This window comes from Antechinus flavipes, chromosome 6 (genome assembly GCF_016432865.1).
Source record: "Antechinus flavipes isolate AdamAnt ecotype Samford, QLD, Australia chromosome 6, AdamAnt_v2, whole genome shotgun sequence".
NCBI classification, from domain to species: domain Eukaryota; kingdom Metazoa; phylum Chordata; class Mammalia; order Dasyuromorphia; family Dasyuridae; genus Antechinus; species Antechinus flavipes.
The window spans coordinates 241,646,969-241,674,448 of record NC_067403.1 but is presented as its reverse complement, the minus strand read 5'-3'; the positions used below and the strand labels follow the sequence as shown (position 1 = coordinate 241,674,448).

Genomic DNA, 27,480 nt, shown 5'->3' with positions numbered 1-27,480 from the left:
ATGAGTACTATGAAAGTGAGTCAGTATTGTTAATAAGTAGGTGAGCTAACTTATGCATGGGAAAACCAGCAGATTCTTTTACCTGTATGAAAACAGGTATGTGAAATATAATCCAGATAATATAGCAAGAATTATTCATTGCATCAGCATCTTTAAAGAGTTCTTCTTATGAATCATAAGGAAAAATGTTCTCTTCTCCAATGGTGGATCTTGGCATTTCTGAGAAACCAAAGGAGGCAATTACTTGACACATTGTACTAGAGGGCAATTTTTTTTTTCTTCACAGTAGTATTTTATTTTTCCAATTTAAATGTAAACAACGTTTTCAACATTCATTTTTGTAAGATTTGTGTCCAAATTTTTTTCTTCCTCCTCTTTGGTCATCCTTCCCCCAATCTGATATAGGTTATGTATATACAGTCATTTTAAACACATTTCCATACTAGTCATGTTATAAAAGAAAAATCAGAACAAAAGGGAAAAACCTCAAGAAAGAAAAAGCAAACTAGAAAGAAAGTGAAAATAGTATCCTTCAATCCTCATTCAGTCTCCATAGTTCTCTCCTAGAGGATAATTCTTAACTCTTTTTAAAGCTTTGTTAAAAGCATTAAAATATATCTTTGCTTAATGACTTTGCTGACTCTTGGGTCATATCAATGGCTCACCTGCTTCTTAGGATATTTTGTTTGAAGTCCTTTAGTACTGATTTCTCTTTCTATTCCTACAGAGAAAATGTGATGGAGGATATCTGCAGTAAATTGCAGGAGATCAGGAATCCAGTCCATGCAATTGGACTTCTTATACGGGAAATGGACTATGAGACAGAAGTAGAAATGGAAAAGGGGTTCAATCCTGGTAAGTGGCACAAAAGCAAGCATTCTCCCTCGGTTTAAACAAAAGTCACAGTTTTCACCAGTACAGCTCCATTATCATATGCACTTCTTTGTTTTCCTTGATGCAGCTCAGCCTCTAAATGTTCGCATGAACCTTGCTCAGCTGTATGGCAGTGGAACAACAGGGAATGTGATTTGCAGAGGTGTGTGTAAAATTGCTAGTACTCGCTTCCTTATCTGCCGAGATCTATTGATCCTACAGCAGCTATTGACGAGGCTAGGAGATGCTGTAAGTATAAAACTCAACTTTAGAAAACTCAACCAGGTGCCCATGACATAGTCACAAATTTAAGTGAAGTGTGAATGCTGTAAAGAGCATTTTTCTCCTTTTCCATTAGGATACTTCTACGTTTGTAAAATACCAAGGAAATCTAGAGCATAGTCCTTAGGAAGGGGGCTCAAAGGTTGATACTCTCTTCTTGATTTAAATTTTAACATTAGGGAAGTTACATCTTTGGAAAATTGCATCTTGTACCTCCATGTCATAAAAGAATCCTAGACAATTAGAACCGGTATGCTCTAGGAAAGTTTCTATTGTGGATCTAAGAGAAGAGACCTGCCTAAAGTTACACAACTTGGGGCAGAGCCAGGTCTCTTTGAGTCTCCACTGTTCTTTCCACCACCCCACCCTGTCTCTCATCTGTAAAATCAGACTTATAATCCTTCCACTTTACAAAAGTCTTACAAAGACCCAAGATGTCTCTAGCTTTGCTGGATTCCATATACTGTGTTATCTTGTACATGAGATAATTGCCATCTCTTTAACCTTTAATATTGCACTTAGTGCCCATCATTACATAAAGTGGATCAGGATGGCCCTTGTTACATTTCACTCAATGTCTCTTAGCTGACAGACTTTATGGCATTCTGTCAGTAAACCATATAAGCATGTCACTTTTCAGACTTTTAAAAAGTATTGTCATTGTGTCTCAATGAATCTTAAAGTCAATCAACATTTTATTTTCTTAGGTGCTTTTAGGAGGGAATCAACTGTTCCAATCTCAGCAAGACCTTCTCCATCGGACAGCCCCCTTGCTGTTATCATATTACCTCATTAAGTGGGGAAGTCAGTGTTTGGCATCTGAAGTTCCAGTGGATACACTGTGAGTTTTTTTTCCCTTAAGTTAGTTGGTAATGGATTTTTAATTATTATTAATAACTAAAAGGCTTTTCTGAATACTTTTCATATATTGGGACTTGATTCTAGTATTGCAGCTTAATTTATGATTTGTCTTCTTTTCCATATTCTGGGGATGCAGAATTTCTTATCCAATAATTTAGAGAGGTTGCTTTAACAGTTCAAGTGTCTCAGTCTTAAAAGATGTGCTAAATGAGCATTTCTCCTCCTCTAGGGAATCCAATCTACAGCATTTATCAGTATTAGAGCTGACAGACTCCAACACTTTGACGTCACATAAACTTGGTAAGGACTGTTTCTTGGCAGTCTTTTTTACTTTGCTTGAAGCATTGGTAACACATCTCCTGGTGATTAATAATGTCTGCAAACTTTTTTTTTTTTTTTTTTTTAAGTATCCAACCCTCAGACAATTGTGGAGTTATTTTTCCAAGAAGTGGCCAGAAAACACATTCTGTCTCATCTCTTCTCCCAACCAAAGGCTCCTCTCACTCAAACTGATGTGAATTGGCCTCAGCTGATTACTACAATTACCAATTATTTCTTACAACTTTTGTATCCTTTTATTCTAAAACTTCTAGGAAATTTACTTCTCCCTACTTCAAGGACATTGTTACATAAATTTTTAATGAATTAATTGCCCAGAGTTTTTGATGGGGGTGGGGGTGGGGGTGGAGATATTGCATTGATGTTATTTTTATATAAAGATGTCACTTCTGATATGTCATCATTAGGGCATAAGATATAGATGACATTCAGGATATAGTCAGTGACATTAGATCAGGGCAGAGGTAAAACTATTTCACATGAACATTACCTTTTTTAAACGACATTGGCTTAATTCAGCGCAGCAGGTATCTATCTATTCAGTTTATAATAGGCTATGTACAAGACCCCATGAAGACCTATCCCACGATTAAAAATTAAATGGGCCTGATGTTCAGGAAACCCAGGTTATCTTGGAATGAGGTTGTAACACACAGCCTAGAAAAACATTTGGAGGAATTAGGAAAAACTTGCTTTAATGTCTGAGTTGAGCTGTTAATGGATAAGGAATGATTCCCACACATGTGGCTGTCATGTTTTTTGTATAGAGAGATGTAGCAATAGAGTAGGAAAAGCAGCTCAAAGTCCATTTGTCAAGCTATGGGATATCAGATGTAATAAAGTTGGAAAGGGGGCCAGATTGACTTGAGCATTAATTGCTAACCAGTTGAGCCATTATGGACAGGCTATACAGATGACTGAACACTTCACATTTATCTTCTTGATGTAATTATTTGATGTGATCTATGTTATTACCTCTTAATTATGAAAAGAATATATATCAGACAGACAGGGTGATGTAGTGGATAGAGCAATGGACTTGGAGTCAGAAAGATCTGGACTCAAATCCCACCAAGCTGTGCAGCTCTTGACAAGCCACTTAGCTTCTCAGAATCTCAGAATCTTCCCTGTAAAATGAGCATAATTATAACACCTATTGTGTTGTGAGAATGAAATGAGGGAGTAGATATAAAACTTTTTGTAAACTTTTAAAATGTTAAGTGATTGTTAGCTCTTCTGATTCCTTCAATCCATTTATCTCATCCTTTAACTTGGTTTTTCAAAAGCTTCTGTGTCCCAGCTTATTCTATAGTGTTCATTTAATTCTTCCGATAACAGTAAAAGATCTTTTTTCTTAGCTAATAATTAGATGGCCTAGCAATCCTGGATGCATCTTTCCAGAGTGTTTGATGGGAAGCTGTCAGTACACACAGTTACAGGTAAGTTCAATATTTCACATTTGTTCATTTGAATTAGCAGGGTCATTTTCTGAATTACACATTTGGATATAATTACTTATCTTGGCCAAAACTATAGCTTCCTCTTTAGTCACACAAATAGTTCTCTCTTACTACTGTCTTTCCATCAATATATATTACAAGTTTTCAGGGGAGCAGGGGTCCCCAGAGATCATTGCTTTCTTTTTCTCTACAATACCATTCTCAAGAAGTTAGCTATACACATCATATCTCTACCGTAATTCCATACAAGGAATGGACTCTCTTTTTCACATGGAAAGCACAGTCTTATGTTCAAAGTAGCAAACATTACCCTTGACCCAGCAGTATTTCTACTAGACTTATATCTCAAGAGATCTTAAAAAAGGGAAAGGAACAAAAATGTTTGTGGGAGCCTTTTTTGTAGTGGCAAGAAACTGGAAACTGAGTGGATGCCTATTAGTTGGGGAATGGCTGAGTAAGTAATGGTATATGAATGTTAAAGAATATTATTGTTCCATAAGAAATGATCAGCAGGATGATTTCAGAAAGGCCTGGAGAGACTTACATGAATTGATGCTAAAGGAGATCATTGTACACAGCAAGAAGATTATACGATGATCAATTCTGATGGAAATGGCCCTCTTCAACAATTAGATGGTTCAAACTAGTTCCAATGATCTTGTGATGAAGAAAGCCATCCATACCCAGAGAGAGGACTGTGGAAACTGAGTGTGGATCACAACATAGCATTTTTACTCTTTTTGTTGTGGTTTGCTTGCATTTTATTTTTTCTCATTTTTTTCCTGTTTGGTATAAATATAGGTGCCTATGTTGGATTTAACATATATTTCTACCAAGTTTAACATATTAGATTATGTGCCATCTTGGGGAGGGAATGGGGGAAGGGAAAGGAAAAGAAAACATGAGGTTTTGCATGGGTTAATGTTGTTTTTTGTTTTGTTTTGTTTTGCTGAGGCAATTGGGGTTAAATGACTTGCCTAGGGTCACAAAGCTAGGATGTGTTAAGTGTCTGAGACCAGATTTGAACTCAGGTCCTACTGGTTTCAGGGCTGGTGCTCTACCCATTGCACTACATAGCTGCATGGGGTAATGTTGAAAAATTATCCATGCATATGTTTTGAAAATAAAAGGCTTTGATATAAATAAATAAATAAAACAGCATACATTCTAGTATGTGGATATAAACAGAATCATCATGAATCCGTAAAATCCTCTTTTATAAAAACATTTTAAACAGTGAATACCAGAATTTGGAAACTTGCTGAATTTATTTGTGAAGGAAATAGCCTGTACTTTTCTTGACTCTTCCTTCACTTGTAAAAAAAAAATATATGCCTTTTGACAACATAATCATTTTCTAATATGTTCCCTACCCTCCCTGCCTGCATCCTTCCATGTAACACAATGAAATGGAACATCCCTCATTCTATATCCATAGTCCTTATCCTCCAGAACTAAGAGAAGTGATTGAATTTCATTTGAATTCATCTGCTTTTTAGCCTTGGTTCTATTAGGATGGTTGTAATAATTGTGTATCATTTCCCCCTATACTTTCTTCACTCTTTATTTCTTGATACAACTTGCCTTGTGTTTTTCTTCCTCATTTTTGTCATGTCTTGCTGTGCAATAATAGTCCACTACATCAGCGCACTAAATTTATTCAGCCATTCCCCAGATGATTGCAATGTTCTACTTCAATTTATTGCTACAGTAGAGTGTATGGATAGGATCTTGTTTTCTGTTTTTGGCCCTGAGGCATATGCCCAGTAGGGGGAATGCTGGGTTAAAGTATCTGAATAGTTGAAAGACTTTATTTGCATGGTTTTGGATTATTTTTTTAAACTATGAGGGCAACAGAAGTGAATGCAAGGGATAATGCTGTAAAAAAATTATCCTGGCATGGGTTCTATCAATAAAAAGTTATTTAAAAAAAAAAAAAATAAAGACCTAAAAAATTAAATAAATAAAAATAAACTATGAGGGCTATTGTAAAATATGTGTGTAAAATGGTTACAAATATTATCATCCCAATTTTGTAAATGACAAGAAAGGTGATGTGTTTATTAAACATATGCCAGGCACTGTGCAAAGCACTTTACATATATGATCTCTTTTTATCTTGTGAAGTAGGTATTGTTGAGGAAACCGAGGAAGATAGAGGTTAAGCAGCTGATCGGAGTCTCATAGTTAATGTGTCAGAGGCTTTGAACTTGGGTTTTCAGGCCCAACACTATCCACTGAACCACCATCTATTTGGTTAAGAAAGAGTTTCTCAAGAGGTTTTCACTTAACAAAATCAGTGCAGCCACAATTGAAATTGAAAGAAAGACCAGAACTGGGGATATGATTTTTACAGCTAATTTCACAGATAAAGGCCTTATATCTCAAATATATAGGGAACTGTGGCAAATTTGTGTAAAAAAAAAAAAACCTATTCCTCAGTTAAAAAATGGTCACAGGATAAGAACTGACAGTTTTCAGAAGAAGAAATCTGAGCTCTCAGTAGTCACATGAAAACATGCTGTAAATCGCTACTTACAAGAGTAATGCAAATTAAAACACCTCCAAGGTAGCACTTCACACTTATTAGCTAACATGACAAAAGAGGAAAGTGGCAAAGGCTGAAGGGATGTGGAAAAATTGGGACACTAGTGCACTATTGATGGAGCTGTGAAGTGTTTTGACCTTTCTATAGAGTATTTTGAAACTAAACCCAAAAAAACTATCAAACTGAGCATACTCTATGACCTACCAATATCACTATTAGGTCTGTATCCCAAAGAAAAGGGGAAAGGATCTATGTGTATGAAAGTATTTACAAGAGCTTTTTTTTTTTTAGTGGCAAAGAATTTAAAACTGAGTGGATACTCATCATTTGGGGAATGGAAGAACAAGTTATAGTGTATGATTTGATGGAATACTAATATACTATAGGAAATGGTGAACAGAATGGTTTCAGAAAAACCCGGGGAAACTTTATAGAAACTCTTGCAAAGTGAACTGAGCAAAACCAGGAGAAAGTTGGTCAGAGTAACAGTGCTTTGCTGTCAGGTTTAACTGTTCTGATCAAGACAATTCCAAAGGAGCCATGAAAAATGCTGTCTATCTCCAGAGAGAGAACCGATAAACACTGAGTGCAGATTAAAGCATACTTTTTGCGGTTTTGAGGTTTTTTTCAACATAGCTAATATAGAAATGTTTTGTATGATTTCATATTGATAGATCTTGCCCTCTCAATGGATAGGAACGGAGCAGGAAAGAAGGAGATGCTAAGCCTTGTGTTATTTCTCTCAGTAATCACATTCATATCCTGCTTTAAGATTGACTAAACTTTTTTCAAGGCCCTGCAAGTTAGTGCAAATGTGATCCATTGTTTACAAAATAGTTTGCTGAGCCATAGTGAGATGGAGGCATTCTGTGAACATGAATTCATTCTCCATTATTCCTGGCTCTCCTGGTTCTTGCTTTGCTTTTTTCCTATTCTAATAAAAGAATTATTTTTGTCTTTAAGGAATACATTCGCCTGCTACAGCCTTGGTGTCAAGTGAGTGTTGGCTCTTGCCGATTCATGATGGGCCGATGCTACCTGGTTATGGGAGAAGGACATAAGGTACATTTAGTCTTTTTCTTTCTGCTTGATTAACTGGAGAGTCTGGAGCGTAACTGTTTGCTGTGAAGAATCGTTGCCGGGGGGAGGAGGGGAGGGGGCGCAAACTTTTTTCTCATCCCAATCATTCAAGTGCCAACTTTAATTTGCTGCAGCATTTGGTGCCCAGAATTCACAAAACTCCTTGTTTTGTTTTGAATGTTGTTGTGAGCATCAAATGAGCTAATATTTGTGAAGCCTTGTTATAATGCTTGACACATAGCAGACACCTAGAAGATAAATGCTGGTTTCCTTCCTCTTCCCTTCCTTGTAATTGCTTTGTTTTCTTAGGCTCTGGAATGTTTTTGCCAAGCTGCTTCTGAAGTGGGCAGAGAAGAATTCTTAGATCGATTGATCCGCACAGAGGAGGGAGAAATAGTTTCTACTCCCCGACTACAATATTATGATAAGGTATTAAATCTTACAGAATGCATGTTTATTGATTTTTGGACCACATATAATTGTATTGCTGTGTCTTGGAAAAGTAGGGGGAAATGCTTTGTAAATAGAAATGCTGTTAAATTGTTACTTACCACACCTCCAGTGAAGTGCCAAGGGAAAATGCAGCGTTCAATGTTATTGAGTAGTTACAGACTCAGAGACACTCCCAAGCAATTACATTATTTCCCAGTAGATAGTAAATATAAATTGAAGGTAACTATAGAGAAGAAGCTGATACCACTCAATATTCCATCCCAGGCATATATTATTGGGCTCCAGAATTTATTTCCTCTTTGGTAAAAATAAATAGTACCAATAAGAAGCCAAACTTATTTTTTCATCATATTGAAATTCCATGCGAAATTATTCACCTGCTAATAAATTCAAAGAGCTTACAACTTCTAAGTTGATAAAACATATTAGTACCAACATAAATCATTTGTCAGCTTTCATCTGTGCATCCTTAACCATCTGTAGAATTGGTTTTGTGAATTTAGATGAGAATGAGGAAACTAGACTAAACTATCCCAATTAGAGACACTAAAAGTACCAGTCTCCTCACAGACCAAACCCTCCTCCCCAAAAAAACAACAGATAGAAATGCAAAGAAAAACATATAAACACAAGTAAACCAAAGAGGCCCGCACAATGAAAAGGTATAAATTTCAAAAGCATCTTGGTACTAGAAAGGCAGGAGAAAGGAAACTGTAGAAGTTGTGAGAGGTACCCTCAGCCAGATGGCACAGCAATTCCATAAAGATCAAAATTATCAAGCAGGAGTACTTGAAGAAAGCAAAAATGACAAATTTACAAACTAAACACTTAGCCAGCAGATTCATATACTGCTTACTTTGCCATTAAAATTTTCTTAAAGTGTTTTTTTATTAAGTATTTTCCAGTTAAATGTTTGTTTTTGTTTGTTTTTGCTGAGGCAGTTAGGATTAAGTGACTTGTCCAGGGTCACACAGCTAGGAAGTGTTAAGTGTCTGAGGCCACATTTGAACACAGGTCTTCTTGTCTTCAGGGCTGGTGCTCTATCCACTGCAACACCTAGCTGCCCCTCCAGTTAAATGTAAAAAAAAAAAGTTTAACTTGCATTTTTTTAAGATCTTGAGATCTAAGTATTCTCCCTCCTTCATCCATCCATTGAGAGGGCAATCTATATATCAGTTATACATATGAAGTCATACAAAACATATTTCCATATTAACCATGTTGCTAAAGAAAACACAGACCAAAAAGGAGAAAAATAAAATGGAAAAGTATGCTTTAATCTGCATTCAAAGTTCATCAGTTCTCTCTCTCTCTCTGTGGAATTAGATAGCATTTTTCATCATAGGTCCTTTAGAATTGTCTTGGATCATTGTCTTGATCAGAACCGTTAAACCTTTGACACATCATTATTACGAGATTGCCGTTAAAGTGTACAACTATCTCCTGGTTCTACTCACTTTTATATAAGTTTATCTAAGTCTTCTCAGGTTTTTCTGAAACCACCCTCCTGCTCATCATTCCATCCTAATCATATACCACAACCTGTTCATTCATTCCCCCACTGACAGACACCCCTTACTTTCAAATTATTTGCCACCACAAAAAAGAGCTGTTGTAAATACTTTTGTATACATTATTCTTTTCCTTCTATTTTGATCTCTTGGCATCAAATAATAGACCTAATAGAGATATTGCTGGATCAAAGGCAGTTTGACGGTTTTTTTAGATATAGTTCCAAAATCCTCTTCAGAAAGCTTCACCAGCAGTGCTTTAGTGTCCCAATTTTTCCACATCTCCTTCAACATTTCTGTCATGTTAGCTAATTCATAGATGTGAGGTGCTATCTTGGAGTTGTTTTAATTTACATTTCTCTAATCAGCAATTTACAGCATGTTTCATGTGCCTATTGATAGTTTTAATTTCTTCTGAAAACTGTCATTTTTATACATTGACTATTTATTAACTAGGGAGTGGCTTTTATTTTTATAAATTCACTTCAGTTCTTTACATATTTGAGCTATATTTCTTTCTTTTTTTTTTTTAATTTACAAAATATGCATGGGTAATTTTTCGACATTGACCCTTGCAGAACATTCTTTCCAGATTTTCCCCTTCTTCCCCCCAGCCCCTCCTCTAGATGGCAGGTAGTCCAATACATATTAAATATGTTAAAATATGTGTTAAATCCAATATATTTGTACATATTTGTAGTTATCTTGCTGCATAAGATAAATTGGATCTAGACAGGAAAAAAAACACCTGAGAAGGAAAACAAAATGAAAGCAAACAACAGAAAGCGTGAAAATGCTAACACTACATTTATTTCTAAACTGGATATGAGTTGAATAGATTGTCTAGTTTTTAGGGAGACAAACCAGTGGACCAAATGCAGCAATTATCATCATCCCAGAGAATGTAGACAACCAGAAATAAATAAATATATATATATAAAGAACCAGCAAAACATAAAACTGTGCAAAGGCAATATCATAATTAAATTACAACATTATAATGTTACCAAAAGTTCCTAAATCACTTACCAAGAAACTATAGCTTGGATCCCAGTGGAATGTTCAAGGAGATCCGAGGAGAATCACAGAAATTAAAGTGCATTATGTACAGAATTAAAAAGTAGGGATCAGCCTGCAAAATTCAGCATTTTCTAAGAAAGCTGGAGACTTGTGTGTGAGAAGAAAACAGATCTAGAGACTCATTCTTTTAATCTTCCAAAAACCTTGGATGAGGCTCGTGGCCAAACAAGGTAAGTGTTTAAATCAATCTAAAATAGTTGGCTAACTCTCTGAAGGTTTCAGAAAAATAACTTGGAGTAACAGGAAAGGGGAAGAAGAACATTTAAGAGGGTGATTGGGAGTTTGGAGAGAAGGATCCTAAAGTAAAATCCTGTCTTTGAGAAAAGGGAGTTTGAGTTAAAACACAAGACAGAGGATCTTTTTTCAGTGTGGTTCTCTAAAATTTGACTAATAAAAGAAACTGTAAAAATCAAAAAATCTGTATTCCTTTTCTGTAGAATGTCTTTTAAAAAAAATATATGTTGCAGTTATAATACTCAATAAAAAGGGACTGAGCATCTTCATAAAATGAAAAGGAGCCACAGATTGGATTACAGTGCAGACTGGTGATATATTTTGAGGAAGTACTTTCATCAAAGAAATAATTGAATAGATTCCAATATCATGCCAGTGTCAAAACACAAAAAAACCTTAAAAGGCATTAATGATGTCATACAAAATTGACTATGCACTAAAAAGTACAGGATATTAAAGGAAATAGAAAAAAATAATATGATGCTATCCAGAATAATGTACCAGTCTTAAATATGTATTTATCTATATGTGGCAGATCTCCCAAAGAACTTAGTCTTACAGGAAGATTGCCTTTCAGTCATTATGGAAGATTTAAACACCTCAATATCAGTATATGTTAAATCCACCAAAAAGATGAGAGGAATTACATCATTAACTGGTGAATTGAGTATATAAGGAGATAATTTGGTTAGAAAAAGAAAGTTTTTTTTCCCAGACTTCATAGAACTTGGATAAAAGTTGACATATTTTGGGCTGGCCCACAAAGGCAAATATAGAAGAGAGGCCATACCCTCTTTTTAACACATCATCACCAAATCATAGTAATATTACTGTTTGTGCTGCTGCTCCTCCAAGGGCTCAAGGATTCTTCCCTAAGTTATTTTTAAAAATAAAGATTTCTTCAGTAATTATGGGGTAAAAGGGAAATGTTCAGAACAGCAAAGATAAATAATACTATTGCATCAGAGTTGCATCAACAGAGATACATCAACAAGGGAAAAAAGTAATTGAACCAGTAGCTTTAAACAGGAAAAAAAAAATAAAGATGGAACCAGAGTAAAATACAAATGAAAACAAAACAGCTAAAATGATGTCTTTTTAAAAATTTGTTGACTTTGAGCAGTTAAATTTAAGCAAAAAAAATGCCAAATTAAAACCATGCAAATTAAAAGAAAGCAGAGCTTGTGAAGGCAAAGGAGATTGGGGAAATTGTCATGGATACACAACCTTATGCTTCTAAATTTGTGGATCTAACACGAATGGATGATTACCTACAGAAGAATATAATGCTCCCAAAGTAAATGACCCAAAATGATCTCCCTCAGAAAGAAAAATGCAACAGACCATTAAAAACCTGCTCCAGAGTAATACAACATGCCTTTACAGATTGACAGGCAAATTCTCAAACTTCTAATAAGCTGCAGTAACTTCTCAATTACTAAATTGCTTACTACAAATAATAGAAGAAGAAAATAGTAAGCTCTCCAACTTCTTCCACAAGGCATATATGGTTTTGGAAAACTGGGCCAACAGCACTAATGGTAGTACTGTAAAAATACTAAATGAAATATTAATAAAAATTAAGGGAGGATCTTATCCTCTCTTCTTCTAAGAGAACTTTTAATTGCAAAAAGCAAGAAGCACTTATGTCCAGGCCTCTAGCTTCTTAAATTTCCATTTGCTTTTCTATCCTTTGGCTGCTTAATTATTTCCTAATACATCCATTAAACAAATGAAGAATATTGAGCTCAAAATCAGTTGATCCTTTCAGGTTTTGTTATATTGTTTTTTTGGTTGTTGTTATGTTGGTTTGGTTTTGTTTTTTTTACCACTTTTATGCCTATAAAACTGACACAGATAATCAGAGTTAACTAGCATGTAAATGACATCATTTTTATAATGTTTGAGAATAGAAGTGGAGGGAGGTTAAAATTCAGCATTATGTGGTAACTGTAGAAGCTCAGGAAGATGCACAAATAATAGAGCTAACTATGTGGTGGTATGCCTCGTGATACCTCATTAGCTTGAACTTGTCATATAGTGTCTTTCATTTTTCTAATTGGTTTTAGAACCAAGTGCCTAATTTTATTTCAGTTTTATTATTCACTGCTTAAGAGTACATTTGTGATGATCAAAATTGCTTTTATATCCTTAGGTTTTGCGATTATTGGATGTGGTTGGTTTGCCTGAACTAGTGATTCAGTTGGCCACATTAGCTATTACTGAAGCAGGTGATGACTGGAAAAGTCAGGTAAGAAGAGAAATTTTTGTTTCTTTTTACTAATTTTTATTAATCTTTTTTATGTATCACCAGTTAGCTGGGTTTTTTTTTTTTTTTTAACCTAAAACTTTGTACTATAATTGAGGTTTTTATACCCCTTTCTTTTTCCTTTATCTCATTTCTAGGCTACTTTGAGGACATGCATTTTCAAACATCATTTGGATTTAGGACACAATAATGAAGCTTATGAGGCTTTAACTCAGAATCCAGACCCCAGCAGGTAGCTAGTGAGCCAATCCCCATTGCCCCTTGGCCCACAAAAAGAATCGTGCTTGACACCCTCTTTTCTGTTCTAGGCAGCTAGATTGCTTGCGACAGTTGGTGGTAGTTCTCTGTGAACGTTCCCAACTTCAGGATCTGGTTGAGTTTCCATATGTGAACCTGCATAATGAGGTAAATTAACCTGGCTGAGAACACAGGCGAAGAACTTTGGTGGCTTTGTCAGCCACTGAAAACTCACCTGGCTCTTTGTTTCTTAGGTTGTGGGGATAATAGAGTCACGTGCCCGAGCTGTAGATCTGATGACTCATAATTATTATGAACTTCTGTATGCCTTCCACATCTATCGGCACAACTACCGAAAAGGTAAGGCCTTAGGGCAAACTAATTGTCATAGAATGTCAGACCTGGAAGAAGCCAGTTAGTCCACCTTATATTGGTTTACAGAATGGAAGTACACTCACCCAAGGTGCTACTGCTGGAGAGGGGGAATACAAGAATTAGGCTTTGGAGGGAAGAGTATCAATTTAATCATATAGTAGAAGGGGAATGCTGAGCTTATCTCATCAGTACTCCTTCATTTTATAGCAAGATGACTGCTTAATAACTTGATCAAGGCACTCAACGGGCAGCTCTGTGACTACAGCTACAAAATGTTGTATAACATATCTCTTGTCTCTTATTTGACTACTAAGAATATTGTCATTTCACTTGGGAAAATTATGGCTAATTATAAATAATACATATAATATATTTAATATAATTATAAATAAAGGTTCAAGCTTTATATCCTTGATTTCTTGTCCTTGAGCATGCTGTAAGAATAGGGTTTAGAGCTGGAAAATCTAGTCCAGGTATTTCCTTTTACATAACTGTTAATTGATTTGTATCCTGAAACCAATATAACTAAAATCTGTGTAATAAGAGTCAGTCATTTGAGTTCAGACATTTGCTCTGCAGACCATCCTGTTTTCCATTCTGGGTTTCAAGGTTCTCTCCAAGGAGGTTGAACTGGTTTAGTATATGTAAGAAAGCATAGGCTTTATTGTAATTGTAAGTTAACCATGAGCTTGTTTGTTGGTTTTGGCCCCTGGAAAGTGGCTGTGCAGCCCAGGAGAACAACACTAATTGTCATTCTGAAGTCTCATCTGTCTTTGCTCCACAGCTGGTACGGTGATGTTCGAGTATGGTATGCGTCTTGGTAGAGAAGTACGGACTCTCCGGGGACTTGAGAAACAAGGAAACTGTTACCTGGCAGCCATCAACTGCCTGCGGCTGATCCGTCCAGAATATGCGTGGATTGTACAGCCAGCTGCCGGGGCAGTGGTACTGAAATGTTCACTCTTTTAAATTTTGTATTGTTTTATTAACAGCAGCAACAATGAAACCCTTTCACGTGCTACACAGCCACATCTCTCATCTCATTTTCTCATTATCTCAACTTTTTGGACTTTTTCTTATTTAATAACATTGCAGTAGTTATTGTTAATGCCCAATTAATTCTCCTTTTCGTGATGATTTTAACTATCTGATTCTGATTGAGCATCCTCTTTTCCCAATACAGCATTAGCAAGAAAGTGAAAAATTTATTGATTATATTTATGTTCATGAAATTCATATTAGCATTTTCCTGTCCATAATACTTGCACTTAAAAGTTTTCTTTAATGGTGATGAATTTGCTTAAATCCATCCACATTCTTTGCTCAATTCCTATTGCGACCAAAGATACAGATGGCTCACTTCCAATCCTTGCCATCTGCCTTGCAAATGCATTGGAGTACATAGCCTTGGAACTGAGTAAAGCTAACTGTATGATGTGAGGATCAGATCCAAGCCCAGGACTCCTCAGCACCATTTTTTGAACACCAAAACCTCTTTTATTTGGTCCTTATTATTTGAGCATCTGTGCAGGCAAATGATGTTCCTTGTACCAGAGAGTCTATACTAACAGACTCAGATGCACAAAGTTGGAAGGAGAGGGGATTTTTTTTCTTTTCAGAAATAAATGTTTATTGTTATCTTTTGTTCTAACATTACCTAGATTTCATTCTGTACCATCCCAGCAATCCCTTATGACAAATAATTTTTAAGAGGAAGAAGTAAAAATAATTCCACAAAAGAGATCTATATCTTAACAAACATGGCCTCCTGCCACTGCAAGGATGGTGTTGTAGTTTGGTTTGAGAAAGGGTTGTCTTTTATCTCTTCTTTGGGGTCAAGCTTATATCTTGTAACTTCGCAACATTCATTTCCTTTTTCTTTTAAAAAATTTTTGTTGCCATCTTTTGTTTTTACATTGATTAAATTTCCCCATATACTTCCATTTCCCCCTTTCCAAAGAGCCATTTCATAAAGGACACATTTTTTTTTTTTTTAATAAAAAGGGGAAGGGAAATCAGCAAAATTGATTAATGCGTAGGGGAAAATAGTTTAAAATATATTCAGTCTCCTATAGCCATGATACTTTATTACTACCATCACCTCTACAAGTGAATGCGAGGTGGTTTCTCTTAATATCACTTCTTTCTGCCTATGCTTGTTCTCTGTAATTTTCCAACCTTCACATTGGATTGTATGATAGTGGTTGGTCTTTCCACTTATATAGTCATTGTAGGACATCATTGTCTATATTGTCTTCAGCTCTGCCAACTTCCCTCTGCATCTAGTCACAGAGGCCCTTTCCTGCTTCTCTGTTTTTATCACTTACATCATTTCTTGCAACCCCATTGTATTCCATTACCTTCAGGTTCTACAGCTTATTCCGGTTCTCTAGTTGATGAGCATTGCTTGTTTGATGGACATTGTTTCCAGTTCTTTAGAGTCACAAAAGGTGCTTCTGTGAACATGTTGACATGTGATGCCTTAGCTTTGTCTGTGACAAACAGTTCCATATTGCTTTCCAGAGTGGCCATTCCCATTCCTAATCCTTGCAGCAATAACATCCTACTAGCACACTCATCTCCCCATCTGCATGTGCATTTTGGTTTGCATATCTTGCTTATTTTTACTGACAGCTTTCTTTTATATATAATTATTGATAATTTGCTTTTTTCTCTTGATATTACTTGTTCATACCTTTTGACCACTTACCTTTTGGGAATAGCTCATGGCCCCAAATCTCTGGTGATTGTCTATGGAGAGGTCTTGGATTCCAAGTTGTTAGAAAGACTTTTTTCCCTAGTAGACTGCTTCTCTTCTTATTTTTTAACTTTGCTTGTGCAAAAACTTTTTGTAATCAAATTATCTTAATTTGCAATTATCTCTATCACATGTTTGATTACGAATTTGCTCCTGCTTCTAACTGAAAGGTGTGTGATCTACTTTCTAAATTTTTTATTGTGATATCTGCCAGATTGCTTTCCCGTTATATCAGATATTTTTATCAAATGGGAAATTATTTTCCTAAGAAATTTGTGTTTCTGAATTTATCAAACACTGAGCTCCATTATTTCTGATTCTTCTTTATACTGTCAGTTCTATTAATTTTGTTCCTTTTTTATTTAATCAACACCAAATGGCTTTGGTGGCATATGTTTTATATTGTTGAAGTGTCCTCAGTCAGCATTCCTAAATCTACTTTCATTAGTTCTCTTGATATTCCTCCAAGTGAACTTTCTGTAATTGTTCTCTTAATAGATAGGTAGGTGATGGACCTGGAGACAGGAAGACCTGAGTTCAAATCACACTTACTAGCTGTGTGACCCTAAGCAAATCACTTAATCCTCTTTGCCTCAGTTTTCTCATCTGTAAAGTGAGTTGAAGAAGGAAATGGCAAACCATTCATTATCTTTGTCAAGAAAACCCCAAAATGGGTCCCAAAGAGTTGAACATGACTAAAAAATGGCCAAACATCTAAACATTATGTTGTTTAGCTCTCTGATGGTATGGCATAGCATTAAATATCTAAATTAAGATTGATATCATTTTTACAATATTTGCTTAGTTTAGTTGATTATTTCAAATTAGAATTTTCCATCAGCCAGCTAATTACTTTTTTGTCTACTAGTATGAACGCCCTGGAGCCTCCCCAAAAAGGAATCACGATGGAGAATGCACAGCTGTCCCAAGTAAGTGAGAACTTTTAGCTAAATGTTGTCTGATTACCATTAAATCTGAACATTAGTAGCTACTTAATTCTTATTTGATGATCTTGTTCTTGACTCTGTTCTACATAGAGAATTAATTAAAATAGTAATGTTACTTTGATTTTTTTTTTTTAAGGTCAGATATTTGGGCTATTGAAAGACCAACTATTTTCTGTTTTCTTCAGAAAATTTTTAGAAATTAGGAGATTTTTGTTTATTGACTGCCCAAGGATTGATAAGTGGCTAGCCTGCCTGGCACTATCTGGTGCTATCTGATTTATTCTGGGGTTTTAGAGTCTCTCTCTTTGTGGTTTTATAGCGAGCCGACAAGTTGAAATCTTGGAACTAGAAGACCTAGAAAGGGAGTGTTCATTGGCCCGCATCCGCCTCACTCTGGCTCAGCATGACCCCACCGCAGTTGCCATTGCAGGTAGGAATTCCCTGATTTACATTTCTCCTCAAATACCATCAGAAGCATAAGGACCCATCTACATGTGCATTCTTTCAGACCATGTACACTCCACAACAGGCTAGAGGCTTTCTTTAAAAAGCTCTTCAGTAGGACATTTTTAAATTTTTTTTAAAGGACATTGCTTTATAAGTGGGAGTAGAAATAAATATATTTCTCATCTATACAGGAAGCTCATCAGCAGAGGAAATGGTCACTCTCTTGGTGCAGGCCGGCCTATTTGACACAGCCGTCTCACTGTGTCAGACTTTTAAACTCTCCCTAACACCAGTCTTTGAGGGACTTGCTTTCAAGTACGTATCGAATTATCCTGTTATCAAACATTAACAACCTGCTTCTTGTTACAAGACATGTCTGAATTATAAATTCATTCTAAAGTACCGTAGTGTACATTATTTAAATACAATTTCATTGTTTTCTGGGGGGAAAATACATTTATAATGGAGATTTAATCATGTAAAATTTATTTAAATGTATTAACTGAAAAAAAAACTTTAAATTTATAACTTATAACTGTTGACTTGTCTTAATCATAATTCAATCCCTGTCTTGATTGATTGGCTAACTGAATGTTTGAAAATATTTCTGAATTTTTATTGGGAATTTAGTGGGAAAGTAGACTTGTGACACAATAATAGTGACTATTTGAAAGAAGAGGGTTTAAATGCTTACTTTCTATTACAGGTGTATCAAGTTGCAATTTGGTGGTGAGGCAGCACAGGCAGAGGCGTGGGGTTGGTTAGCAGCCAATCAGCTTTCATCTGTCATCACCACCAAGGAGTCCAGGTACCTTACTAGCATTAATTCCGGCATGTGTTTTGGATTTAAATGTTTCAATCCTCTATCTTATTTCAGTGATTGAATTCTATAAATTTGCTTACATAGAGAGAACTACCTTGCTTTTGGGGGGTTACATCTATGAAAATGAAATAATAGAGTAATATTTGATACATCCCTTAATATCCAACAAAAAATTCTTAAACCAGTCAGCCAGAGACCTGTTGTAAACAGTTTTGTGATCCCATATTTACAGTAAAAATATGAATTGGGATTAGTCAGAAGTCTGTATTTAATATTATTTCCAATATTATATCCCTTTCTCCTTTTCCCTTACCTCTAAAAAAACAAGACCTTCTATTTAAATGTCATCTATGGCTTCTTAATATCCAACTGCCATTTAATTCTGGTTGCTGTTTAGCACTTCTTCTGTTAGACTTGATTTTGATTCCCTTTTCCTGGATTTACTCCTGATAATAGTTGTTTAAGACTTCAGTTTCTCTCCTTATGCATTTCCCCTCAAAAACAATGAAGTTACATATTTCTGAGCCACAGATCAGGTCTTATCCATCCTAACCTAGCTCACAGTGACCTTTCATTCTGGTTTTCCATGGCACTTCTAGTCTTTATCATACAATCTAGCACATAGTAAAATTATTTGAGAACTAGCAGGAGAATTTAGAGATTATTTGAGGCAATCATCTTATTTTACAGATAAGTAGGCCCAGAAAAATGAAATGGCTTGTGATTGTACAGCTACTCAAGACCAAAACCAATTCTACAATCCAGGTCTCTGGTGGGAAGAGAGGAGAAGATTCTGCAGCAAAAGGATGGGGACAGGGACAACAACTAAGTCTTCTATTTCTAGCCCTATAGAGCCTGAGCCAGTTATGATTTATTGAAAGTTAATATACAGATATTACAGAATTTTTTATTGCAAATATTTTCTTGAAACCAATTATTTATTTTCATTCCTATTTAGTAAAAATTTTTTTAGGTTTTAATTGTTTCCATTCATCCTTTATATTTAAGTTTTAATTAATTTTTGTTACATTCTTTTAAAAATTCTAAACAGATGCGGAAAGGGAAAATCCTTTCTTTTTTCTTCTGGTGCTCACAAATAACATAAATAGGGATAGCCACCATGGGGTTTTTTTCAGTGTAATTCTATATTATATTAGCTTTTTGTCTGAACAAAGCGTATCATGTTTCTTTGACACATTTTGGGTGTAGGATTTATATATATATAATAGCTTTTTATTTTTTCAAATAAATGCAAAGATAATTTTCAACATTTCCCTTTCTAAAACCTTGGATTTTTTTTCTAAAAAATTATTTTAAATTCTGCTGGTGTAGCTTGTGAAAGAATCTGAAAATCATTTTTTCCAGTTCTACTGATGAAGCGTGGAGGTTGTTGTCATCTTACCTGGAAAAACACAAATGCCAAAATAACTTATATCATCACTGTGTAATCAATAAGCTACTGTCCCATGGGGTTCCTCTACCCAATTGGCTTATAAATAGTTACAAGGTAAGTAGTGCCTTTGTTTTCATAAGAACTTTCCATCCACTTTTCTTCATAACCTGATTAGTAGTGAAGCAGCAGTGCCTTGGAAGAAAAATCTAGCTGTAGTTTAGTGTGTGATCCTGTTGCCTTTAAGTATAGGGCATGTTTTACTAGGTAAAAATCCATCATACATCATATAAGATCTCTAGTTCTTTCATATTTTCAAAGTGCTTTCCCCACAACAGTCTTCTCATCTAGCTAGTGTAAATATTCTTTATTTTAACTCCAACCTAGAATTAGAAGGAAACTGAATCCAGTTCATACTCTTATCTAGAATCCCTTGACAAGGTAGCTTCCTGCCCAATCTGTTTTGGAATAGCTCTGATTGTTGGGAAGTTCTTGCTTATATAAAGCCAAATTTTGCCACTTTATTAAACCTAAGGCTGTTTCATGAGAGCAGGCACAGCCTATCTAACCTTCCACATACTTCTCAGGGACTCCACAGTTTCTTCTCTCAACTAAATATGTGCAGTCCACAAACCATCCTCATGTTGCATGATCTCAGGCATCTTCTTCACCATCCTGGCTATTCTTCTCCAGCCATTCTTCAGTTTCACTGATCAGTGTCCTTCCCAGAAGTGCCTAAAATGGGCCAACACTTCAGCTAGTGCCAGCAGAGGCAGAGGACTCTGGCAGCTCAAGGACTCTGACTTAAGGTATTTGGCTTCTCGGCATAGTTTAAAACATCAATTTTTTTGGCTGAAGTGAAGAAATGGAACTTAAGACACACACCCTAGCAGTCAAGAGGCTGGCCTTCAGTTGCCCACATCAGGACTCCTTTAAGTGGCTATTCAGCAAACATTTCTGTTGAATGCCTCCTACCAGCCTATTTAACTTGACAACTTCCCTTTCTATGTATGTGGACATAAGGTCCCCATCTCCCCTCACACACATATGCAGTGACACCATAATTGGAGCCTCCTTGGCTTGCAAATAATTCACATTTAGGTTTATCAAGCATTTTTCCTCCTAGGACCTCTGAGGGGTAGGAAACACGGTAGTATGTATCCCCATAGCAGAGATGAAAAAATTGAGGGGAAATGGTGAACTGACATGTCTAGTCATACAGCTTAATAGTTGGCAAAACTGAGATTTGAACTCATCTTCCCCTATTTTTAAAGTTTTATTCTATCCTCCACATTGAAATATCAAGGAGGATCTGGGACAACCTTCATTACAAATAAATTCCCAAGAAAGGAAATTATATTAGGCAGAGAAGGAGAAAATGCTTTTAAGAAAACCTGCATTTTTTGGTTTTTCCTTGAGGACACCAAGCTCTCATCAGCCACTGACCACTTATTTCTATTCTCTTGAAGACTGAGGGTTCTACAGATTCAATTGAGTGCAGATGACGTGGCAGGGCACATGGCAGGTACAGGCAGGTTTGATTGTTGAGAGAGAGAAGGTAAAACTCAAAGCTTAAAACACATCTAAAACTGATGTGTAAAACATTGAGGAACTAATAGACTAGGCTAAATAGGATCGATGAAATGGCAACTGACAATCGAGGGAGATGAGTTTCATGGTAGAATGGAAATAAAGGTTCAATTTGGAGTCAGGACTTGCCTCTGCTCCTTGTTAGTTGTGGGTCCAAGTCACAGAAGCTCCCTGAGCCTCAGTTTTCTCCTCCAACAAGAAGAGTTGGCCTACATGGGCTTGAAGGATTCTTCCAATGCTAGATCCACCTGATGAATTGGGAAAGGTTTTCAGCAGAGACTTGAATCCAGATCTAGTTAACCCTTTTATAATGGAAGGGGCCCTGACAATCAGTTGCTTCCAGGAAGGGGAGATGATTGGTCCTCATCACTTAACAAGGAGCAGAGTCAGGATTCACACTGGGATCCCCTGACTCTAGATTCCTTGCCCTTTCATTTTGAGGACTTGGAGCTATTGTTACTTCCATTTTGTTCTTTGAGGTCTTTCCCTGTTATGAGCCAGAACTTGAAACAAGATGCTAAGCCAGTTATCTAATTTAGCCTGGTACTTAACAGTTCTCTAATTCAGTAATGTACTTAGTATTTATTAGAGTTCTACAAGAGTCACATCTTTAAGAGAGCATATATAAGCTAGGAGTCTCAACCAGGATTCAGTCCGGGAGATTCAGAAGCCAGAGCTTAAACTCTCAGAACCAAGGAGAGAGATAGGCCTCTAAGAAAGCTAACTGGGCCACAGGAAAGAAGACAAGACTTTGAAGGAGACAGTAAAGGATATGGACTTTAATACCTGGCTGCGTTTGAGGTGATTAGTGAACCGAAAGAAGGCTGCCTCCAGAGACCCCAAGGAAACCCCAACAAGAGATTACATTTTAGAGAAGAATGTTACATTTCCCTATAAATACTGTTCTTATTTATCTGCTGTTCTGGGAAATACTGGCTGGCAATATTTTCATCTGTTCTCGACTAGCCTGCAGATAGAACAGAATGCCTTCCTCGTTTGGTGACTTTACTGCTTTTTCAGATTCCCAACTTGCCTAGCTTGAAGGCCTGTCCAACTCAATACAACTCTCCAAATGTTGCCCTTCTAGATCTTAATCCTTCCACGTGGCTTTTCAGAGTGCCTGTTCCATAACACACAAAAGTCTTGTTTTAAACTTACCTTCTTACTTCTTCCATCTTCTGACCTTCACAGAGACCTGGCTGGTTCCTTGCTACTTACAAATTGTTAAAAAAAAAAAAAAAAATCCCTCACTTTATTTTAAAACAAAAAACAAAACCTTTTTTGATGTTGCCATCCCAGAACCCTCCTTCCCCTCATTGCTGAACTCCTAAATAAAACCATCTGTCATAGGTTCCTTCTCATCCCTCCTTTCATCTAAAACATCTAGCTTCTGTATCCAGTCTCATCATTTAACCAATCTACCCTCTCCCGAGTTAAAAGTGCTTTCTTCATTATTAGATCCAGTGGCCTTTTCTCAATTAACCATCCATCACTCATTCTCAGTAAGTCTTCCTTTGCTGGTCCTTCCTCTGAGTCACACCTCCTGGAGACAGGTGTCCTCCAAGGCTCTTTCCCAGGATTTCTTCACTATGTACTCTCATTTGGCCATCCCATCCGTTCCCATGGGGCTAGTAAGCTCTAGCCACATGATTTCTACATCTGTATGTCCGGTCCTGGCCTTGTTCCTGTGCTCCAGTCCCATGTTACCAAGTACCTTTTGGAAATTTTCAATCGGTTGTTCTGTCTAAAACCAAAATCATTGCCTTCCCTGCCCCCTCCCCCCCCCAAAAAAAAAAAAAAAACCCACAATTCTCTTCTCTTATGAGCTTTGCTTTTAACAGTTCAAGGGAACCAAAATCCTCCCAGCTGCACTGGCTCACAACCTCAGAGTCATGTTGAACTTCTTTTACCCCACAAATCCAACCCATTGCCACATTTTGTCATTTCTATCTTCATATGTCTGTCCCCTTCGGTCACAAAGCCACAACCTTAGTTGAGACTTTCCCCTTTTTCCTAGGTTGTGATAACAACCTTCTAATTAAGTCTCTCTGCCTCAAATCTCTCCCCATTTCAATCCTCCGCTCAACTACCAAGAGACTTGCTTGTTTGTTTTGGTTTTTAGGCATTTGGAGGGTGAGTGACTTATCCAAAGTGACTTGTCGAAGGCCAGATTGGAACTCAGGTCCTCCTGACTCTAGAGCCAGTGCTTTGAAGGAGCTTACCATACCACCTAGCTGCCCCAATTTTTCTAAACTGTAGATTTCATCATGTTAGCCTCAGTGAGCTCCAGAGCTTCCTTATCTAATCACCCGCAGGATAAAATAGAAGATTCTTTGGCTTTTAAAGCCTTTCGTAACCTGGGCTCTTCCCCCAATCTCCTCCACATGCTCTCTGACCTGGGAATGATAAATGATAGCTTCCTTGTACTTTCCCATCTCCATGCCTGGAACATGCTTGCTCTACACTTCTTAGTTTTTCTTGGGCCTCCTTTAAGACTCACCTTAAATTCTACTTTTTTTCTGCAGAAGACTTTTATCCATCCTTCCAGTTGTTAATGTCTTTGTCAAATTCTCTTCCATCTACTACTTTTTAATTTTGTTTGTAACTAATAAATGCTATTGACTCCTTAGTATCTAAGGCTAGGCTTTGCCTTTTTTTGTATGCAACACTTAACTATATTGCCTGCTTTGTATGTTATAAATGCTTATTGATTGAGTAATTTTAAAGTATTTAAGTTCACTTAAGTACTTTGCCATACAGCTATTAAATGGAACAAGAGAGAAAAGGCACAAATCTAGGTGTTTAATTGCTACAAAAATATAATAGTGTTCTAGAAAAATTTGAAGTGTCTCACTTTTTTTCAGTTGATCTGCACTTCTTCATTTATCAAACTAACTAGCAATACAGTTCCCATAAAGATTTGTTCTCTTTTGGAAAATTGCCTGTTGCAGATTTTCCAAGAATAACCAGTCTTTAAATGATACCGTTCCATCCCTAAGAGATTTCTAAAAAAAAAAAAAAAAAATCAGTTTCTACAGAATGCATTATTATTAAGTATTAAGGCTCCAGAACCCTAGACAGTGTTTATATGCCTTAACTCACTGAAAGTTTCAGTTTCTTAAACGTAATGTCTCTGTAAGAAGAGAAGTCAACAAAATACTGTACTTTGCCATCCTTCCCTTGTATAGAAGGTTGATGCTGCTGAATTACTCCGTCTGTACTTAAACTATGACCTTTTAGAAGAAGCTGTAGATTTGGTTTCAGAATATGTTGATGCTGTACTTGGAAAAGGACATCAGTACTTTGGAATTGAGGTGAGCACAAATTAACTTTTTTTATTGTTACACCAGGTTCTGTAATTAAGCTTCTCTTTGGGTGTTAATACTATTCTGTTTCTAATTAATTATATCACTGATTTTCCTCCCTAAAATTTAAATATTCAGTACCTCTATTTTTCCATTTGTAAAATGGGAATAATATCTCATTTTCTCCCTTTAGGGGTTTATGGTCAGAATTGTCCTCCATAAAAAGAGTTGTATAGATGGGTACCATGTTGTTTTTCTCTTTTAGGCAGCAAAATACAAAGGAAGTCCACATCAGAGCACTTTTTTTTCCTATTAATTAGTCACAATTTCATTGTCAAAATGGTGACTATGTTAATCCCCAGAGGAGAATGTTCTTTCCAAAGAAAATTTAATGCTAAGTGAAACTAGAATTTATTTTTTTTAGGAAGGAAAAAAATGGTGTGCCTAAAAGCAGTTAAATAAAGAAAGAAAATGAGAGGAAAAAAATCTGGTCTGATGTATAGCATTTACATTCTTTTTGTTACTGGGAGGCAGGAGGAGCTCTGAAGAAAAAATTAAAAGCATATACTCTGTTAAAGGTTCAGAATAAGAGATAAAAACCTGAGAATTTTTCAAGTGATTTCATTCACTTTATAAAAGTTATCTTTCCTTTTAGTTTCCTCTGTCTGCAACCTCTCCGATGGTATGGCTTCCATACTCTGCTATTGACCAGCTTCTTCAATCATTGGGAGAAAATAGTGCCAACACACACAACCTTGCTGTAAGTGATACTCTTCACTGGGAGCCAAGGCCCATGGCACTTTTTTTGCCCTTCACTTCCTGAGGCCTAGAAGGGAAAGTGAATAAAGCAGAGAGTTTGCTGGCAACCTCTTAGGCTTCTGGGTTGTAACTGGTGCCAGGAATAAGCTTGATTTTTAAATTCCTGAACTGCCTCATGAGCGTTTGGTTTTTTTTTTTTCTCTCTCGCAGCTGCATCAGAAAATACTTGACAAATTGAATGACTACCAGGAAAAAGTTGACCGGGCAACACGGGATTTGGTGTATCGCCGACACTAGTATCGTGGACATTCTAACCTTTGCAACCTCTTGGTGCCTCCCAGGGCTTGAGACCTGATTCTCCAGGAACCCTGCGCTCAAGGCTGATTTCTACGAAGTGTAAATGATATGTACAGTGTTATGCCTGAAGTCTACTAGAGGCCAGGAAGATAGAAGTCATGCAGAGGTCCTTGTACTCACTGGCTGGTGGTGCTAATACACAATTTCTGGTTTTCACTATTGGTCTGAAGCAGCTGCTTTTGTATATGATTCAGGAGCTTTTGTAGAGTTTATATTTTTTTAAATTACTGAAGACATTGTTTATCTGCAAATTAAAACCACCTTCAACCAAGAAAACTTGGTTGGTGATTTGTTGTAGTGAGCAGCCAAAATCAGCCACTGCAAACCCTCTAATTCCCCCTCACGTTTTGTAGTTCAGTGGAATCATTTTGATCCAGAACTGACATGTATTTTCCATACAAAAAATAACCCCAAAACGTTGCTCCCTCTCTTGATCCTTCATGTGGGATTGTGTTACTGTTGTTTTTGTATGACCGTCAATAAAATAGAAAATATCTTGCCCAAGCCAGGACTCAACTTATGAGCAGGTGCTTGAAGAGGATGGCATATCCGATTTTGACCCTGAAGCCAAATTTGAAATGACTCGATTTTATATTGATGCAAATGTTGCAAGTTTCAAAGTCTAGCTGACACAGAAACAGCAAATTTCTACATTCATTTCTGTCACAATGTACTGTCTCAACCTAATATAACCTGGCTGGATGTGAGTCATTTATTGATTCCATTCAAGCTTTACTAAGGGCTGGACCAAAATGTAAACCTCCGTACTCAAGAGGCATATGGGCCTCAAGATTTTGAAAGAAGATAGGAAAATCTTCTGTGATTTTATTCTGTATATTAAAATTTATTGATCATCATCTTCTAAGAAATAAGCTGTGTATACTTTGGTTATTGTGCATATTGTAGTTTTTGGATTTTTTTTTTTTTTTTACTATTCTGTAAGACTGCATTTTGGGGCCATAATCAGAACCAAATTCATTGTACTTCTTTCTTGTTTGGGTTAAAAAGCCAGACAGACTTTAATTTGTTTACAGTCATTGATTAAATGATGGGTTACATTTTAGCGATGATGAGATTTGATGTGTTTATCATCTGGAATTGAAAGGCTTTGTTCCTTCTTAGAGGAGCTTCAGGAATCAGTCAACACATAAACCACCATTCAACAGACGATTTGTGCCTTGATAAGCCAAAGGACAGACAGACTGCATTTCTTTACCACTCATAGTGTGTCATGCACTGGGAATATGAGTACAAGAAGAAAGTCAGACAAGTCCTTGTTCCCAAGGCATTTACATTCTAATGAAGACAATTCAGGAAAGAGAGCTGAAGGGAGGGAGGGAGCCTGAAGGTAGGCCTGTTTTTGTCTTTTTATCAGGAATTCTGGGAACTTCATTTACAAGATTATCATCTAGAAAGATACCTCAGCAATTCTAGTCCTCCCTCATTTTGTAGCTAAACAGATTCCATCACGTCCACCCAGCATTCCTAGCTCTGTCTGGAAA

General features: G+C 36.5%; 1 protein-coding gene across 1 annotated transcript in view; it reads left to right on the top strand.

Annotated features, from left to right (window-relative positions):
- Window positions 1-26,850, top strand: part of NUP160 (nucleoporin 160) — a 44,689-nt gene extending 17,839 nt beyond the window's left edge. Inside the window, exons 16-36 of the mRNA XM_051963812.1 lie at window positions 728-855; window positions 962-1,122; window positions 1,863-1,996; window positions 2,246-2,316; window positions 2,424-2,583; window positions 3,725-3,794; window positions 7,327-7,425; window positions 7,753-7,872; window positions 12,877-12,972; window positions 13,128-13,222; window positions 13,299-13,395; window positions 13,482-13,587; window positions 14,387-14,547; window positions 17,229-17,289; window positions 17,627-17,737; window positions 17,946-18,069; window positions 18,461-18,562; window positions 19,943-20,084; window positions 24,746-24,871; window positions 25,518-25,622; window positions 25,832-26,850. Coding sequence (XP_051819772.1) covers window positions 728-855; window positions 962-1,122; window positions 1,863-1,996; window positions 2,246-2,316; window positions 2,424-2,583; window positions 3,725-3,794; window positions 7,327-7,425; window positions 7,753-7,872; window positions 12,877-12,972; window positions 13,128-13,222; window positions 13,299-13,395; window positions 13,482-13,587; window positions 14,387-14,547; window positions 17,229-17,289; window positions 17,627-17,737; window positions 17,946-18,069; window positions 18,461-18,562; window positions 19,943-20,084; window positions 24,746-24,871; window positions 25,518-25,622; window positions 25,832-25,918 — 2,356 coding nt within the window. The 3' untranslated portion in view covers window positions 25,919-26,850. The remainder of the gene's footprint in view (window positions 1-727; window positions 856-961; window positions 1,123-1,862; window positions 1,997-2,245; window positions 2,317-2,423; window positions 2,584-3,724; window positions 3,795-7,326; window positions 7,426-7,752; window positions 7,873-12,876; window positions 12,973-13,127; window positions 13,223-13,298; window positions 13,396-13,481; window positions 13,588-14,386; window positions 14,548-17,228; window positions 17,290-17,626; window positions 17,738-17,945; window positions 18,070-18,460; window positions 18,563-19,942; window positions 20,085-24,745; window positions 24,872-25,517; window positions 25,623-25,831) is intronic.
- The last annotated feature ends 630 nt before the right edge of the window (window positions 26,851-27,480 follow it).